Below are 18,702 nucleotides of genomic sequence, written 5' to 3'. Positions count from 1 at the left end.
TGTTTGCTTTTTATAATTGATTTTAATGTATTTTTGTTGATTTTATTATAATTATTATTATTATGCTATTATTATTATTATAAGTAGTAGTAGTAGCAATATTATATTATTATTTGCTTTCTCTTTATAATTATTTAAACATATTTTAAACATATTTATAATTAAGTTAAATGTATTTTATTTTATATTTTATTATTATTATTATTATTTATTTATTTAATTTATTTTTTGTATTATTATTTTTTATAATTAATGGACTTTTTTTTTTTTTTAGATATTTCATTAATATTATCATTATTGTCATTATTATTATTTTATTTATTTTTTTATTATTATTATTTTTGTTTTCATTTCACAATTAAGTTCAATTTATTTTTTTCTATTTTAATTTTTTTATCTTGTGTTGTTTGTTTAAAGTTAAAAATAAAGTGTTAAAAAAAAAAAACTCATCCCAAACTAAAAAACCTCTGTGAGCCTTCATATCACTAAAGGTGAATGTTTTGTATTTTGACTCTTAAAGGCACAGCAGTGAAAGCCTCTGTGTGGTCGTCATGACGCTACCTGCTCGATGGCGAAGTCGATGCGGCTGTAGAGCTCCTTCTGCGTGTGAACGGCCTGAGGAACTTTGTCCTGGAAACCTTTCAGGAAGAGGTGTTTGAAAGCCGCCGTGTTCTCCTCTTTAAATGTCACCACCATCTGGTTACTGAGACCGAACATCACCAGCTGAACGACAGAGAGAGAGAGAGAGAGGGGGAGAGAGAGAGAGAGAGAGAGAGAGAGAGAGAGAGAGAGAGAGAGAGAGAGAGGGAGAAAGAGAGAGAGAGAGAGAGAGAGAGAGAGAGAGAGAGAGAGAGAGAGAGAGGGGGAGAGAGAGAGAGAGAGAGAGAGAGAGAGAGAGAGAGAGAGTCAGGACATTCAGAACAGACACATTAAAGTCCCACTCAGCATGGACCTGGTCCCACCTGCACGGTCACGATGATGATCTTCAGCAGCTGCAGGCCCAGTTTGAAAGGCTTGCGTCCCTTGGCGTGATATTTGTCACAAGGACTCATGAAGAAATACTTGAGCTTCCTCCTCAGGGCCTCCTCTTCCTCCTCTTCCTCACGCTTGTGCTGCGGCTCGATCAGGACAGACGGGTGGGAGCTGCCGTCTCCGAGAAGATGCTGGGATCCATAGCTGCGCTCTGCAGAGAGGAGATGATCCTTCTCTGGAGGACAGAGAGAAAAGGACAGGTTTAAATAACCATGTTATCACCATACAGCGATTCTGGGATGTTGTGTAATCATCATCTGTGAAGTGACCCGTGTCCCATGTTCTGGTGTGACCCATACACCAGGTTAAAACACAGAGAGGTATTTCACCTGGAAGATCCGTGCAAACATGCAAGCTGCTTCAATCTGCAAAGCATGCTGGGTACACAGGAAGACTACATTTTTATGACATTTTGGAGCTAAATGTTGAGAATTGTTTATGTTATTTTCAGTGTGCACAACTTTACAAACAGTGCCCCATACTAAAAACACAGACACATAACAATTACAGATTTATCCACAAGGGGCGCCAAAATCAACATACAGTAAAATTCCTTATAGGAGCTTTAATAATTTTAACTGGTTTAACCTTCTTCATCAATAAAAACAAACAACAGCAGCCTTCAGTTAAAAATATATCATATAATCTCACTCAGGAACTATCCAGGTGATATCAGGGTTACATGTCCTGATGTAACCCCTCACAGCTTTAAAGGACGTGTATGACAAACTCTGCGGACTGTCCCTTTAAGCTGTGATTCACCTGTGCGTGTACATGTGTAATTATATGAGCGGTATAGATCAGATGAGGTAATGTGTTAATGTTATAAACAGGATCATTGAAATTCAATCTCAGTTTATCTCCTGAATGAAACATTTCTATAAAATCAGAGTTTAAATCACATCCCGGAAATGATCCGGAGCGCGTTAATGTGAACACAACCTCAAACTGTGGAGGAGGAATAAATAAAGAGACATAAAGAGAGACAGACAGACAGACAGGAGGCAGGAAGGACAGACAGACAGACAGACAGACAGACAGGGAAATGTTGTTCTCAGTGACGAACCTGTGGCGCTGTCCTGGATGTACCCTGAAGACGCCATGGTGAGGCGTTCACGTTCACGCAGAGAGGACGGAAAAAGACATGCTCATCACAAACATCCAGCAGGGAGTGAAGTCATCCTGTAACAGCGTGTTTTTATCACATATAAAGGATGCTGGGTGTCGCTCTGTGTGGATGACACATTAGGTAAACACACTGCAGCTTCCTGGTGATCACATGACCTCATCACGTGACGCCTGTCTTTGTTGCAGATGGGAGAGATGATCAAATCGATGGTTCCTGCAGATTAAAGGTGGATTAGCATGTGAACAGAAGTTTCACTTTATCACTCTGTTATTCTAGATTAACTGACCCACAGGAACACAAAGGAGGGTCATTAGAAAGCTCTTTAATTTCAGATTAGCAGATGAACAGTGCCATCATCACCTCTTCACAGAAAACAAAAGCAGAGCAGTGCAGTAATAATCTGGTCCTATAATCTGGATTCAATCTTATAAACAGGTTATTTTTAAAAAGAGGAAATAAATCAAAACATCCTTGTTTAGTTTTGATCAGGATAGAAATATCAGTGTCTTGTTTTTAAAATGTTTTAGCAGATTTTTCCTGATTTAGGGAATAAATTAAGAGTTCAGTGATCAGGGCAAATACAAGAACAGAGTGTGGGAATCTTTATAAACCGATCAAACAACAACATTTATATCATAAAGTGAAGATTGATTCACATTTTACCAGCGACATGACACATGAAGTAATAAAAAAACTCCCATAAAAATCTAAGTTAGTGCTAACAATATCAAATTAAATGTATTGAACTCTATTATTGAAGATTAATGTAAAGAAAGCTTTATAACCATGAGTCTGCATGGATCCTAAGACCCTAACCCGTGCAATTTATGATAAATAATATAATGGTAAAGGGGGTCCAGTTTTAGTGCTGCAGGTCCCAGGTAATAATTATTTATTTATAATGTAATAATTATAATTTATTATATTTGTTTGTTGCAGGTCTGACTGGTTTAAATTAATTAAATTTGCATTGTTTTCCCCTTATAATAAAAACACTGACGATCAGCCTATTGGAAGATACTGTATGTCTTCCCATTAAAGCACTTAAGCTCCAGATGGTAATAAATATAAGAGTCTTTGATATCATACATCAGATCAGGCGGATTTAATCTAATCAATGCTGCTCCAGAACTAGAACATAGGTTAGCAGCTGATTTTTATAAAACGATTCTAACAAATAACTTTTTATTTCCCATCCCTGAACTCCCACTTTTATGTTTAATCTGTCTTAGTGTGTTTTAACCTTCCAGTTGTTCTTTTATTTTCCTAGCTTTAACTGTTTTTAAATCTCGTCCTGTAACATGTTTTGTTTTCTGAGGCTGAAATGTTCTATAGAAATAAACTTTCCTGAATAACAAAAATAAGTGATTCTGATACTGACTGAACTCTTTAAGGGAATGGGCCCTGAGGGTATGAGTCCTTTAGTGGCTCTCAGTCTGAATGTAAACATGAGGATGATGGAGTCTGAGAGGAGCTGAAGATATTTAGAATTTTTAAGGTAAACTAAAAAACTTCCCAAAGGGTTTCATAATTTAATGACTTTAATGTTTTATATTAATTTCAATTTTGTTTTACTTTTTTAGTTCTATTATTAGTGCCTTTATTTATCTTCAACTTTTATCCTTAACCTTATTCTTCTTTTTCAATTATTTATATTATTAACTACTTGTTTTTTTATTTGACTATTCAGTTTTATTTTTCTTCAACTTGTATCCTTACTATCCTAACTATTTTAAATGTATTTAACTATTTATATTCTTATTATTTTGATGCTTAAAGGTATTTAAATTTTGTACCTTTAACTGTTTATATTGCTTATATTTAATTGTTGGCGTGCATTAATCTCTGCTTCAAGTGTAGATTTTATTTAAATGTACATTTTGTTATTTATTTCCTTCTTCTTTGTTTTCAGTCTCTGTAAATCACTTTGAAGTGATTTGATTTGTATGAAAGGTGTTACATAAATAAAGCTTGATTGATCACCTGCAGCCGTCACACAGCTCTAACACAACAGGTACAGGTCATGTGATGTAAAAACAAATACCCAGACAAAAAGAAATCCTTTCTTTTTTTATTAAGTCATTTTTTCCAAAACCACCTGCTGACCCCCCCCTCTCTGTGAAGTTCAGCACAGCTCAGCTGAGAGAGTGGAAACATCCAGCCTAACTAATAACACACAGTCATTTACCTTTACACAGAGAGAGGCAGGTTCTTCCTGTTTCCAGACTTCACGCTAAGCTAAGCTAAGCTAACTGGTTGTAGCTTCAGTACAACTGGACAAACATGAAAGAGGGAGGAATGTTTTTATGAAACAAGATCACTCTTAAATGTTACAGGACTTTCCCTGAGTAAGATGAAGGTGTGAACTCACTTCTTCATGATATCAGAGATTAGTATCTGCTTCAGATATCAGATCAGACATCATCTTTGTGTTTCATGTAAGTTATAGATCCATAATAAATACAGAAACGATGTGTGTTAGCGGAGTGTCATTTTAATTTGAGCTAGAAAAACATCTGAAATCAGTTTTTCTACAAACATCATGGTTCTGTTCATAATCTCAGAGAGAAACTCTGCGTCTGTCTTCGTCTCAGAGTCAGTTTTCAGAAAGAAAAAAAGGTCCTGACATAAAAACGATAATCATCTTGTTTATACTGATTCCTGCAAACACACATTAAATACAATAAAAGCACAAATAAAACATGTAATCAGAGAGAGAGTGAGCTGTTAATCTATATCACAGAGACTGAACACGCAGCTGTTGGACTGGAATGAAGAGAAGACGTCTGGACCTCTCTGTGAGTTTAACTCTTTGTTACAGAAACCCTCAGAGTATTACGACACCAGGAGACAAAGAGCTGCATGTTTTCTCTCTGTGTGGTCCCGGATGATTCAGCAATTCAAACATCAAGTCCTCCTGTAAGACCAGGTCCACCACAGTCTGGATCAAACCCTTTATAATGCACAGATCTACAACCTCCCTCCAGTCCTTCTTATCTCCCGTCCAGAGCTTTGTCCCTGGTGATGACCGACTCGTTGAACTTGATCATGAGCGTGGTGCCTTTGTGCCAGTGAGCCGTCACCTTGGCGGGGAAGCCGCTGTGCGTGAGGATGGCCTCCACGATGCCGGCAGTGAAGGCGGCGCAGTTCAGGCTGCTGTTCTCTTTGGGGACGGAGATGTAGGCGTTGATGAGCGGCTCCTTCTCGATGATGTAGTAGGTTTTGTCGTCGTCGTTGGCCTGCTCCAGTTTGTCGGCCTCCTTCCCGAACAAAGACTTCCAGACGTTCACCTGAAGGAGAGAAGACGCTCGGTTAGAAAGAGCCTCAGGTTATAACTCATCCTGTTTTCACACGAGCGCTGCACTCCTGAGAGTTACAAGAAGATGCCTCTATGAGGAGCATGTGTGAACCAAATCCTACAGGAAAAACTTTGCACATGCTTGGTATTCTCTTAGTCTGCTTCATGAAGTGGTCTCCTGGAATGGTTTCTAATGAACATGAGCCTTGTCAAGAGGTCATTTGTAGAATGACTTGGCTTCTTAATGTGTTTGAGACCATCAGTTGTTCAGAGGTAGGGTTAGTACACAGTGGATAGCCTGTTGTAATCCAGATTATGGCACAACCAGATTATTTGATAGTGTTGATGTCTTCAGTATTAATCTACAATGTTGAAAATAATTAAAATAAATAAAAACATTGAATGAGAAGTTGTGTCCAAACTTTGGACTGGTAGTGTACAGCAAAGTTCAGAACTCTAGACCGCCCCCCTTTGTGTGCCTCTACCTTGATGAAGAGCAGCATGTTGAGCAGTTTGGTCTCCCTCTTCCCGTTCTTCTCTCTCAGCACGAGCACGTCCAGCATGCTCGCCCCCACACTCTGACCCATGTCGGCCAGGCGGGTCTGCAGCTCCGTCACAGAGTAGACCCGGCTCTGGCAGTACTGCACCATCTCTGAGAACAGGAGGGCGAAGGCGCTCACGCTGACCTCGGTCTTCGGTCGGGTCAAAGGTCGCTCCAGGATGTTGGATTTCCCTCGAGTGAACCGTGTGTCCATTTTCTGTTGGAGTGAAAGCAGATCACAGGGATGCAAACAAGATGAAGGTTTAACATCTCATCTCTAAAATTATTAAGACCAGGTCTCACAAGTCTAGGTATAGTGGTTCTGGATCAGGACCTAGTCCATTGTGGTCTAGATTGAAAAAAAGTAGTGAAATCGCACTTATTTGCCTTTGCATGATAAGATTTAAGGTTTTAAAAATCTGAAAGTATTCATTAAGAGCCTGTAGCCTCTTTTAGATAAACCAAGCCAGACCTCACAAGTCTAGGTATAGTTGTTCTGGATCAGGACCAGGTCCAATTTGGTCTAGACTGAAAAAAAGAGGTGAAATTCCACATTCTTGCATTTAAAAAAACAGATTAAATGTTTCATCAATCTGAAAAAGTGTTTTAAAGAGTCTCTAGCCTCTCTAGAAATATTTAGGCCAGATCTGAGACATCTAGGTATTCGTGTTCTGGATCAGGACCCGGTCCAATGTGGTCTAGGTGAAAAAAAAAGTAGTGAAATCGCTTTTATTTGCCTTCACACTAATAACTTCAAGGTTTTAAAAATCTGAAAATGTATGTTTAAGACCCTGAAGCCTCACTGAGATCACCTAGGCCAGTTCTCAAAGTCTAGGTATAGTGGTTCTGGATCAGGACTTGGTCCAATGTGGTCTAGATTGAAAAAAAAACCCCAATAAAATCACACTTTCTTGCATTTTCAAAAATAGAATAAAGGGTTCATTAATCTAAAACTGCATTTGAACAAGTCTTAAGCCTCTCTAGAATTATTTAGATCCAGTTCTGAGAGGTCTAGGTATTCCAGTTCTGGATCAGGACCTGGATCAATGTGGTTTAGCATGAAAAAGCAGGGAAATCACCCATTCTTGCTTTTTAATAAATAGAATAAAGGTTTAATTAATCTGAAACTGTGATTTAAAAGAGTATGAAGCCTCTCTGAGATAAACTAATACAGATCTGAGAAGTCTAGGTTTAGTGGTTCTGGATCAGGACCTGGTCCAATGTGGTCTAGCCTGAAAGAAAGCAGTAAAATTAACCATTCTTACATTTTAATAAATGGAGTAAAGGTTTCATGAATCTCAAACTGTGCTTTTAGATGTATGCAGACTCTCTGAGATAATCTAATCCAGATCTGAGAGGTCTAGTCTTAGTGATTCGGGATCAGGATCTTGTTTCCAAAACAGTCAGAGCGGAAGCTACGAATAACATGCCAACTTCAGTTCTAGACTGTATTAGACATCAGCTGATATAAATAACAGTTTCTCTTTCACACAGCTAGTTTAGTCTCCTCTATCTACATATATTAAAGGGATGTTAGTGTGATAACACAGCTGACATCTTCTTAACACCAGAACATCACCTTTAATCACCTGAAACTCCTCCGATAATCAGCTGATCAGGATTAGCCGTTAGCCACCTAGCCTCTAATACAAGCTGCTGCTTTCAGTTAAACCTGCAGGCGGGCTGTTAAAGGAGCGGGAACACAAACGGAATAAACACACATAGAGTGTAGAAACCTTTAAAAGAACGTGTTCCTGTTCCTGTTTGAGGAGTTTTAAGAGAATAACGAACCTTATTTCAGATCAGTGACACTCACTTCAGCCTCTGCAGCTTCTTCAGTCTGTTAGAAACGAGGTGAAAACTTCACAGCGCCCCCTGCTGCCCCGGAGGATCACAACACATAACACATACAGTGTATTTACATCTTTCCCATTATTATCACTGTTTTAATCATTTACATCAGACACACTCTTCATATAATCATGCACATGCTTTAGAATATTTATATCTGCTTCTAAGATATATTATATTTTATATATATTGTTTTATTCAAAGAGGTAAAGCACCCATTATAACTTTGTTTTATATTTTACATTAATTGCTCTTATTTTCCTTTTCACAAATACATTTAAGGTTTTTAAAATCTGAAACAGTGTTTAAAAAGGTCTGTAGCCTCTCTAGAATTATTAAGTCCAGGTCTCACAAGTGTAGGTAAAGTGACTCTGGATCAGGACCTGGTCCAATGTGGTCTAGATAAAAAAAAAAGTAGTTCAATCGCTCTTATTTGCCTTTACACAAATAAACATAAGGTTTTTAAAATCTGAAACAGTTTTTAAAAGAGTCTGTAGCCTCTCTAGAATAATTAAGACCAGGTCTCACTAGTCTAGGTATAGTGGTTCTGGATCAGGACCTGGTCCAGTGTGGTGTAGAATTTTGAAAAAGGAATACAATCATGCTTTCTTGCATTTTCACAACTAGAATAAAAGTTTCATAATTCTGAAACAGTTTAAAATAGTCTGTAGCCTCTCTAGAATTATTAAGGCCAGGTCTCACAAGTGTAGGTAAAGTGACTCTGGATCAGGACCTGGTCCAATGTGGTCTAGATAAAAAAAAAAAGTAGTTCAATCGCTCTTATTTGCCTTTACACAAATAAACATAAGGTTTTTAAAATCTGAATCAGTGTTTAAAAGAGTCTGTAGCCTCTCTAGAATTATTAAGGCCAGGTCTGTAGGGTCTAAGTATTAGAGTCCTGGATCAGGACCTGGTGTGATGTGGTCTAAATTGAAAAAGTATTAAAAACACACTTTCTTGCATTTTCAAAAATAGAATAAAGGTTTCATGAATCTAAAACAGTGTTTTAATGAGTCTGTAGCCTCTCTAGAATAATTAAGACCAGGTCTCACAAGTCTAGGTATAGTGGTTCTGGATCAGGACCTGGTCCAGTGTGGTGTAGAATTTTGAAAAAGGAATACAATCACGCTTTCTTGCATTTTTACAACTAGAATAAAAGTTTCATAATTCTGAAACAGTTTAAAAGAGTCTGTAGCCTCTCTAGAATTATTAAGGCCAGGTCTGTAGGGTCTAAGTATTAGAGTCCTGGATCAGGACCTGGTATGATGTGGTCTAAATTGAAAAAGTATTAAAAACAAACTTTCTTGCATTTTCAAAAATAGAATAAATGTTTCATGAATCTAAAACAGTGTTTTAATGAGTCTGTAGCCTCTCTAGAATTATTAAGGCCAGGTCTCACTAGTCTAGGTATAGTGGCTCTGGATCAGGACCTGGTCCAATGTGGTCTAAATGAAAAAAAAAGCAGTGAAATCGCTCTTATTTGCCTTCACACAAATAAATATTAGGTTTTTGAAAACCAAAAACAGTGTTTAAAAGAGTCTGTAGACTCTCTAGAAATATATAGTCCAGATCTGAAGATCTGAGAGGCCTATGTATTTGGGTCCTAGATCAGGACTCGGTCAAATGTGGTCTAGACTGAGGCCCTTAAATCGGCACTGAAGGCCATTAAAAAGTGGATGTATGAGTTCTAGGATGACAGTTAGACTACAAACATACGGTGATCTTGCAGAGGATGATGCATCTCTGTGTTTCAGACTCATCCTCAGAGGTTATAATTAAAAACCCTATCAGTAAAACTCTGACAGAAAGTTTAAATCAATGTTTTTAGTCTCACTCTGCCAGGAAAAGCTTATAAATCATCTCTGTAGTGATGCATGTCAAATCAGCAAACTGTCCTTTATTAGTCCTGTCCTCACTGCGGTCTCATGAAGCCGCCCTGCCTCTAAAGATCATATTTATATTCAGTTTACAGTAACAACAGATGAATATTTCTGACCTTTATTTGCATTGAAAACCTTCTGCTTTGTACTTTCCAGACTTCCTTTTTTCGTCCCCACAGGACGGCTGCACACGTTCAAGCTGTGAATATAAGTCTGCTCGGTGTGTGCTCGTCTTTAAATCTGCAGAGTCAGCTGCACATATAAACCATGATACCGTTCACTGTGAACACTTCAGAGAGCTGTCTGTCTGTGCAGAGCTCACGTGTGATTCATGGTTGTGGAACTTCCTCAGTGTTGCAGCCTGGCTTTGTGTTTTCTGTGCTTTAACACCAGCATGCTTATTGCCACACAGAGGAATACCAATGATGTGAACATCCCTGTCACAGTGGCAGGTTTTCATTCCCACATGCTTCTTGAATGACATGCGTGACACGACCCGGATGCATTGCAGAACTCAAAAAAATTCTCCAAAACTACCCGTCAGTCTGCGTGTTGTCGACAGGAAGACCTTGGGCGTGAGGACAAATGAGTCGAACATCCCAGGTGTGCGTTTCCCACCAGCAGACCCAATATAGGCGTATCTGCAGTATGTCCACAACGATTACATAACCAGAGTTACTCTGCGTGTGAACTTCTATAAAAGAGGACAAGGTGACTGTCAGAGTCCAGAGCTGAAGGTTCAGGATGGAGAGAAGCTGCTGGAAACAGATCCTGGTCCTGGTGCTGGTCTTTATCTGCACTTATGCAGAAGGTAAGGACGTGTTCATGTTTCTGTCAGTTTGGAGATGCATCAGAAGAGAGGTTAGTACATGCAATCTGATCCAGATCATTAGGAGAAGAATAAGCTGTTCTGATATCTAAGTTTTCAAACAGTCTGACTTTAACTCTGACCTTTAGGACTCAGATATTCAATTATTTGGATTGGATTAAATCTTTAAAAAGGTCCAGTCTTTTTTTGTTGTCCTTTATTTTTGTTGTTCTAAACGTTTAAATATGATTGGGATGATTTTCATCTAAAAAATCTGGATTATTCTGATCCCAGCAGAACACTGATTTCAGACTGGAGGTCACAGAAAACCATACTTTTAATATAAAGTTGATAATTTGGACTTTTATTTTATTATTTAGCTCTTGATTGCTGATTTCTACACATGCATAAATTAAACAATAGGGTTGTACATAAATACAACATTCTGTTTCCATAAAATATTTCACTCAGAATCTGTTTATGCATCAAGTATTAAATATTCAGTCGAGAGCAAGAGGCAACCTCCGGCCATGAGAACTGAACAATTTGGAAGATATTGAGATTAAGAGTCTTCCAATGAGAGGCACAGCTGACTTGATTGACAGGCGGGAACACTGTAGCTGTTGGCTAGGAGGCTCAAAGCCCGCCCCCTTACTTTACACTCGCTCGACAGCAGTTATATTGAGTTCAACATTTCCAATATGGCTGCCGCCGACGATTGGCCTCAAAACAGTGTTCAGAAACAGACGGGTGACGTCACGGATACCAAGTCCATTATTCATACAGTCTATGATCGAGAGCGGCCTTCAGGATCTTTCGGTGTTTGGACTTTGGCGCCCCCTGTGGACAAAGTGTGAAGTCCCATTTAGAGCTCTGATTTTTTAAATTTAGAAATCTTTGAAACTGAGACAAAGGGAGCTGGATTTTCAGATCCTGGATCACAGAAACGTGGATTTTACTATTCCTGAACATCGAGCCCTGGCTGTTTAATCCGCCTGCATGTTTTTATCTGATGTAGTAAAACCTGATTGGTTGATTGGTTCTTCTGTCCTGGTCTGCAGCTTCCTCCCCCCGGCACATGGAGGACTTCATCCGAGCCGTGAGGCAGGTGGAGGATGAGGATCCTGAGTCAGATCCGGTTTCTGTCTTGAGGAGTCTGCGGAGAGCTGCCGGCCTTAACGACGCTTTCATTCAGAACTTCCTGGGTGGTGCAGACTCTGGTGGTCCTGAAGTGACCCCTGACCTCTCTGCGCTCATCAGGAGGGCCGTGCATCACACGGTCACTGCGGGTGCAGCAGAGGAAGGTGTGGTCCTGACTCCTGATGGCACCACTGTGGCGCTCACGCCGCTCCTCCTGGGAATAGAAGCCGGTTTTCTGTCGAAGCCTAACAGGCCCGTTCGGGGTCTGTACCAGCTCACCCTGGCGAAAGATCTGGACCTGGATCTCAAGCATGGATCTCCTCAAAACCAGCTCCTGGGTCCTGACGGCTGCTGGGACAACATCGCCCATCCTCAGGTCTTCACCCTCTGGGACAGCCCGGCTCTGCTCACCACAGCTCAGATAAACGGGGGCATGGACGGAGTGGTTTTAGGGATGGCGGTCTCTGACAGATCCAGACGTCCCGTGAAGCTCAGCGACCTGCTCAGGGAGTACTACTGCCACCAGCTGGGGACAGGAGGACTAGACGTGGCCCCGCGCCTCATCAGCCGGCGCCGCAGGGATAACTTCAGAGAGCTGGTGCAGGTTCCCGTACTGAGCAGGCAGGTGGTGAGAGCCGTGGAGCTGCAGAGGAGACTGACCGGTCGCTCCACGATGGAGGCGAAGGAGAAGAAGCAGCTGATGGCGTTAGTGAGAGAGGGGATGAAAGAGTTCGTCCACAAGTACATGGGTGAGAGGAAGACCGGATCATGAAGAGAGAGGAGGAGGAGTGAACACCTCTCTTCTTTCCCTTTATAAAACTAACCCAGAGCTTTGATCTGTTTCAGTCTGCCCTCCCATCATCCCTCGCTGCATGTGGGGAGCAAAGCCATACAAAGGAACCCCCACCAACCTGTCGCTCCCTCTCTCCTTCATGTTCATCCATCACACCTACATACCTGGACAGCCCTGTCTCACCCTGCAGCAGTGCTCTGAGGACATGCGCTCCATGCAGCGCTTTCACCAGGACGACAGAGGCTGGGACGACATCGGATACAGGTGAACCTTTACGTCTCTGTTTAGACTGCACCAAACCACACTGATCAATGCAAACACACAGAGAAAGAAGCCTGCTGTTTCAAGCCCTCTAAGCCTATAGCAGCAAAACTTGACATGGTTGAAGCCTAAGCCAGTCTCAAATATAAGCTTCATCATAGAAATAGTTTTAAGCCTACTCTTAAAGTAAGAAAGAGGATGTGTGCTGTCTGGACTGAAACTGTTAGATGATTCCAAAGGAGAGTGACGTGATAAATGAAAGCTTTACCTCCCATACTACTTTTGAAACTTCGTCCTGGTACTATCAAAGCCTGTAATCTGAAAATGCAATATTCTAGAGGGATGATGAATGCAAACTTACAGAAACAGGAGGTTGAATGTGAAGCCCTCTGGCAGTCTAAGCCTATAGCAGTATTACTAGAGGCTGGCCCAAGCTTGAGTCAGGCTTAACTTTCAGCGTTATCCCAGCTAAACACACAACTGAAGACTTTATACCTCCCATACTACTTTTAGAGACTTTGTCTTAGAACTATCAGCAGGCCTGGAATCTGCAAATGCAATGTTCTAGAGGGGTGATGAACGCAAACATGTAGAGAAAGGAGGGCAAAGAAGCTTGCGTATCAAGCCTTCTGGCAGTCTGAGCCTAAGGCAGCTTAATTGGAGGCTGGTCCAAGCCTGAGTCAGCCTTAGTTATCCGCATTATTGAAGCTAACTGGAGGCTCTACATCCTATACTACTTTTGGAGACTTGGAGGTACCATAAGCAGGCCTTCAATCTGCAAATGCAACATTCTAGAGGGCTGAGGAATGCAAACATACAGAGAAAGAAGCTTGCTGTTTCAAGCCCTTTAAGCTTATAGCAGCAAAACTTGACATGGTTGAAGCCTAAGCCAAGTATAAGCTTCATCATAAAAATAGTTTTAAGCCTACTTTTAAAGTAAGGAAGAGGGTGTGTGCTGTCTGGAACCAAACTGGTAGATGATTCCAAAGGAGAGCTCTACCTCCCATACTACTTTCAGAGACTTTAGGGACCATAAACAGGTCTGCTGTGATCTAGAACTACAGGGCACTACAAGCTTTGACTGATATGATGATGTCAGATAATTGAGAATTTGTTTAGGCAAGAAACAGGAAATTTAATTTGACTCTTCGTTTCCAAAGGAGCAAGAGCAGTGAAGCTCATATGGGTGATATATAAACCTTACCAGAACACGTCCTGCAGCATTTTGGATCTCATGTCCTGACTGATATGTTGCATTAAACTCACGCCTCAGCCTCTCTCTGCTCTCCTTCAGCTTCGTCGCCGGCTCTGACGGGTCCATCTACGAGGGCCGGGGTTGGCACCGGCAGGGAGCTCACACCCTCGGGCACAACTCGGTCGGCTACGGCGTGTCCTTCATCGGAGACTACACCTCCAGGCTGCCTTCCCAGCACTCCATGGGGCTTGTGAGGGATCAGCTGGCTTCCTGTGCAGTCAGCGGGGGGCGTCTGAAAGCCAATTTCACCCTGCAGGGGCACAGACAGGTGGTGGACACATCCTGTCCCGGAGATGCTCTCTACAGGGAGATCACAAGCTGGGAACACTTTGGGGAATGTAAGCAGGAGTGCTGACACATTTGTATTTACATAAATGATCTGAAGATGATCCCAGACTTCTGATACGCTGCACTTTTTCTTACTCCACATTTTGTTTCCTTCCAGGAGGAGGAGAGGTACGATGATCTGCTTATCAGGAGGAGGAGAGCTGATGAACCTGAAACTTCTCAGCATTAAAAAGTTTTCATTCAGCCATTGCATATGCTTTATTGTTTGTTTCCTGTCTACTTCTCATTGTGTGACTTTTTCATGTTTTTAAATATTAAAGAAAGAGATATTTGTATTTAACTGTAACAGGTACATTTTCAGATTTAAATGACTAAAATAAAAACAAATCTGAGGAATAAGTGAAGATTATTATGAGTGAATGATGATTAAAGTCAAATTCAAAAGTTAACAATATTAAGTTATTAAGCCAATACTAAGCTCCAACTTAACAAGGGGAAATTAAAGTGATGGTAAAATAATAATAATAATAATACTGATAATAATAACAATAATGGTGATTATAACAGCAATATTAATAATTATTATTATAATAATAATATGACAATATTAAAATAATAATAATGATTATCTGTTTATATATCGCTTTACACAAATCAGACATACAGACAGATGAAATAATAAAATAAATAGATATATAATAGTCAAATATTGCAAATATTAATAATTGTAAAATAATTTAAACAACAAAAACAACTATAATTATAAAAAGATAAAAAATAATTATAACTATACTAATGATAATATTAATGATGATAATTATAATTATTATAATGAATAATAATAATAATTGTAAAAATATTAAAAATAGTTATAACTTTAATACTACTACTATTGATTATAATAATAATTAATAATAATAATAATAATCATTATTATAATTATGAAAAAATATTGAATAATAATAATAATAATTATAATAATAATAACAACAACAACAACAATAATAATAATAATAATAGAGCTACAGATGAAAGTAAGGACAGCCCAATTAAAGTTATATAGATAATTAACCAGTTGCCTGTCTAAACAGATGTGATTGTAATATATCAAAATGTGCAATTCTTATATATATATATGTATTAATGTTAAAATAACTGGGCCACAGCCTTCTTCATCATGGGCACTTATATTCTTGGTACTTCTACAGTCCTTTGACACAAACAAATTCAACTTCTTAAAATGTATTTCTAATTAATCAGAAGATTCTTCAGTGTAGTTTCCTCATTAACACACAGCTCCATATTCCTCCAGTAGAGGGCGCCATCTGAACATGAAACAGTGTTCCAGAGGTGCAGCATTCAGGGATTCTTTAACTCTAATTATCAATAAATTACCTCCTCTGTTCTCCTTCATCCCTGGAGACAGATCTCTGACATGTTTCATATGTTCACACGTGTTGTAGTTCAGTGGGGAAGGTGTGAGGCTGGGAGATGTAGTCCATTGAAAATAAATCATTAGAAATAAGAGTTCATATTTAATTTCTGCATTAAAAAATGTGTTTAAATATAGAGGTGTACATGTTAACATGCTGATGTTGTTCAGTCTGTTTGTGGCAGAGATTCATGTCCTCATAATAAAACATTCCACAGACACGCAGACCTGGACGTGATTCCACGTCTCCCCACAGTAACGTGAATAAAATCTCAGCCCTGCTAAAAGTTGGACTTATCCAACTTATCTCTGGTGTTAGACTCGGAACTCTTCTCCTCGCCCTCCCCGCTGACGTTACGCACGCAGCCGTGGCGTGCCTGCAAGCCAAATAACATGGAGTCCTCTGTCTGGCATCTTCCAGGGATCCATGCAAAAACCCCGAGCAGCGATTAAAAGAGCAACTTTGTCCCCAGGAGCAGTCCGAGCCTCCGGAGGGCTTCGTGTCGGGGCGTAAAGGCTTCAGCTCCGTCCCTGAACTATGACGAAGGGATCCTGAACAGCCTGCTTCCTCTGCGACCCGCGCACCAGGCCGATTTCTGTGAGTATTTGCACTTAAAAAAGCTGCAGTTTCTGGGCGGTGTGGGTCGGGAATGCACCGCGCGTGGTGGATGCATTGTTGTAGGAGTCACCTGACAGAGACCGGATCGATACGAGCGTCCGGAGACTGAGACGCAGACCCGAGGGATACCTTGACATGCCCGGGTATGGTGCTGGTCTTTAGAGGGGCAGCAGGAGAGGACATGGGCCTGAATATAAAGGCCACTTATTTATGTAACCATTCGGGCGCACTGTTTCATTCTTTAAGACCAGACATTCTGAGAAAATAGGTCAGGCGGTCCGAGAACTACAGCTGGAGAGAGGAGAGACTGAGCACGACAGATTCTGCAGATATGACACTTTCATACTGCTGAGCTGCTCTAAGAGTCTTCCTCCTGCAATCTGCTGGAGGTTGTGAATATTGTGCATGAAGGAGAACACAGGGAGAAGCTGCTTTGTTGGCTCTTGGTGTGAAATCTCAAACTTTAAAGGCATTGGAAACTTTATTTTGACTTCTCTCTCTCTCTCTCTCTCTCTCTCTCTCTCTCTCTGTGTGTGTGTGTGTGTGCAGGAAAAGAGGAGAAAGCACAATGTAGGCCGGCTGGTCACCAGTGGGACTCCATACTGTTCTCTGGGGGACAATGGAGCCAGAAGGGCGACCCCTGACCCCAGGGACCAGCTATGGGCCCCCATCCTTTGACTCTGCACAAAACCCTGACACCTTCCTCAGCTGCACCTTACAGGTAAGAAAACATCGCCCAGGTAGCTTTAAAGTTCAGCCAATGACAGTTTTGTTATCATGGTGATGAATAACAACACAAGTTATTTTAGGACTGTTTCTATGAGGGGACATTATTACCTGTCTGTGTTAAATACTGGATTCTGATTGGTTAAAACCTCCTGATAGCTGTTGGTAGGAATGGTGTAAAAAATGTAGTTTTTCCTGCTGGGTTTGGAGAAAAGGTCATAATACTCATCAGTACTCATCGGTACATGAAGTCATTTGAGACTATTGCAAAATCTGTGTGTTTCCCAGATGAACATTTTCCTCCTCAAGGATTTCTCTTCTCAGTCTCTGGAGACAAAATTGAGATTCTCACTTCAGCCTCGTTCAAGTTTCAAATAGTTCTCATTAGTTTCTCCTAAAAGTCACCAGGAGAAACAGTTGAGACCATGACATGAGTCTTATTTCAGACTTCAATGAGAGATCTCATTAATGGATCATTTTCTTCTCTTTTTAAATATATTTGGTCTTTATTTATCAGGACAGCTGAAGAGAGACAGGAAGTGTGGGGAGTAGTGAGCGGGGGAAGACGTGCAGGAAATGATCGACCGGCCGGGAATCAAACCGGGGACCCCTGTAGCCTCTGTATGTGGGGCGCTTAGACTGCTAGGCCACCAGTGCCCAAAAGACTCCGCCCCTTTAATTGTAATAACCTGTCTAAATCTGGTCGGCCCTTTAGAGGCCCATATTTTAAATAAAGGGTCGGTCAGACCTGGGATGAAATCTCTATCTGTTGCAGTTTCTCTCAAATCCACTAAATCTTAGTGAAGTGGTTTTGTTCCACACAGACTTGTAGAGGAAGGACCAGACTGTGAAGTCAGAGAAGAGATCAGTTCACATCTAAAGTCCTGATCTGAAGTGGTTCACATGTTTTAATGAGGATTGTAAGTTTGTGGACAATTACATTGAAATGTTAATTTTGCAGGGCTCTATAAATGTTGATGAAAAGATGAGCTCAGGCTCTTTCTTTGCTCCATCTGAGCTCAACTTGAGACACAAAAACTGAGTCTGACTAAAACAAGTGGATGAGGTTAGACTGAGAGAGCTCCCTGATTTCTCCACCTGAGCTCAAAGGAGTCACAACACCTGAGAAATACCTGAGAACCATTTCAGACTCTGACCAGATCTCCTCTTGAACTGAAAGGGAGACTAAGCTGAGACTTAGTCTCTGGAGGCAAGAATAAGAAACAGGAGAGATAAGCTATCGTCTCATTTTGCTTTCAAACAGATCTCATTGGTGTCTAGGAGACAGAAATGAAACACTTTGAGATCTCCTCTCTGAATTTATTTTCCTCTGGGTTTTATCAAGCAATGTTATTATTCCCCTCGTTCCCGTTATGACTGACCAATCAGAGCTAGTCTCCAATCCTCTGTCCTGATTGGTCGAGTGGCTGCCCCACTACGTCACCCTGATTAGCTGGGAAGCCACTACTTCCTCATAGAACACACAACAATCTTTTGTGGGCGGGGTTACAGGAGCAGAGAGGGGAGGGGGCGTGTTGACATGTTTATATCACGACTACCAACAGCAGCTTTAATTCTCAAAAGCATTGTGAAACGTTTGAAAAGTCTTGTATGCACAGAAGAGCACACGAACTCCAGAGGAGATGTAA

General features: G+C 40.6%; 3 protein-coding genes across 6 annotated transcripts; 1 reads left to right on the top strand and 2 right to left on the bottom strand.

Annotated features, from left to right (window-relative positions):
- Positions 1 to 549: 549 nt before the first annotated feature.
- On the bottom strand, positions 550 to 2,322 carry LOC117832312 (mucolipin-1-like). The gene is made up of 3 exons (XM_034711396.1): positions 2,099 to 2,322; positions 963 to 1,207; positions 550 to 723 (listed from the first exon to the last, which is right to left on the bottom strand). The coding sequence occupies exons 1-3, from the start codon at positions 2,133 to 2,135 to the stop codon at positions 550 to 552; spliced, it is 456 nt and encodes a 151-aa protein (XP_034567287.1). The 5' UTR covers positions 2,136 to 2,322.
- Positions 2,323 to 4,636: 2,314 nt separating this feature from the next.
- LOC117832555 (trafficking protein particle complex subunit 5-like) lies at positions 4,637 to 7,929 on the bottom strand. Of its 4 annotated transcripts, none has more exons than XM_034711739.1 (3): positions 7,817 to 7,929; positions 5,945 to 6,217; positions 4,637 to 5,451 (listed from the first exon to the last, which is right to left on the bottom strand). In XM_034711739.1, the coding sequence occupies exons 2-3, from the start codon at positions 6,212 to 6,214 to the stop codon at positions 5,155 to 5,157; spliced, it is 567 nt and encodes a 188-aa protein (XP_034567630.1). In that variant the 5' UTR covers positions 6,215 to 6,217; positions 7,817 to 7,929; the 3' UTR covers positions 4,637 to 5,154. The 4 variants fall into 4 exon arrangements, with proteins under 4 accessions (XP_034567630.1, XP_034567627.1, XP_034567629.1 ...); XM_034711736.1 differs by having other exon boundaries at positions 7,792 to 7,905; XM_034711738.1 differs by lacking the exon at positions 7,817 to 7,929 and adding an exon at positions 7,580 to 7,728.
- A 2,324-nt stretch (positions 7,930 to 10,253) lies between these two features.
- Positions 10,254 to 14,611, top strand: LOC117831881 (N-acetylmuramoyl-L-alanine amidase-like). Its single transcript, XM_034710773.1, has 5 exons — positions 10,254 to 10,542; positions 11,601 to 12,428; positions 12,526 to 12,736; positions 14,028 to 14,326; positions 14,434 to 14,611. Coding segments are annotated over exons 1-5 (1,407 nt in total). The 5' UTR covers positions 10,254 to 10,475; the 3' UTR covers positions 14,436 to 14,611.
- The last annotated feature ends 4,091 nt before the right edge of the window (positions 14,612 to 18,702 follow it).

The sequence above is a fragment of the Notolabrus celidotus genome, chromosome 20 (assembly GCF_009762535.1).
Source record: "Notolabrus celidotus isolate fNotCel1 chromosome 20, fNotCel1.pri, whole genome shotgun sequence".
Taxonomy (NCBI): Eukaryota; Metazoa; Chordata; class Actinopteri; order Labriformes; family Labridae; genus Notolabrus; species Notolabrus celidotus.
Note: the sequence above shows the minus strand (reverse complement) of the source record. Positions and strands in the feature narration are given on the sequence as shown.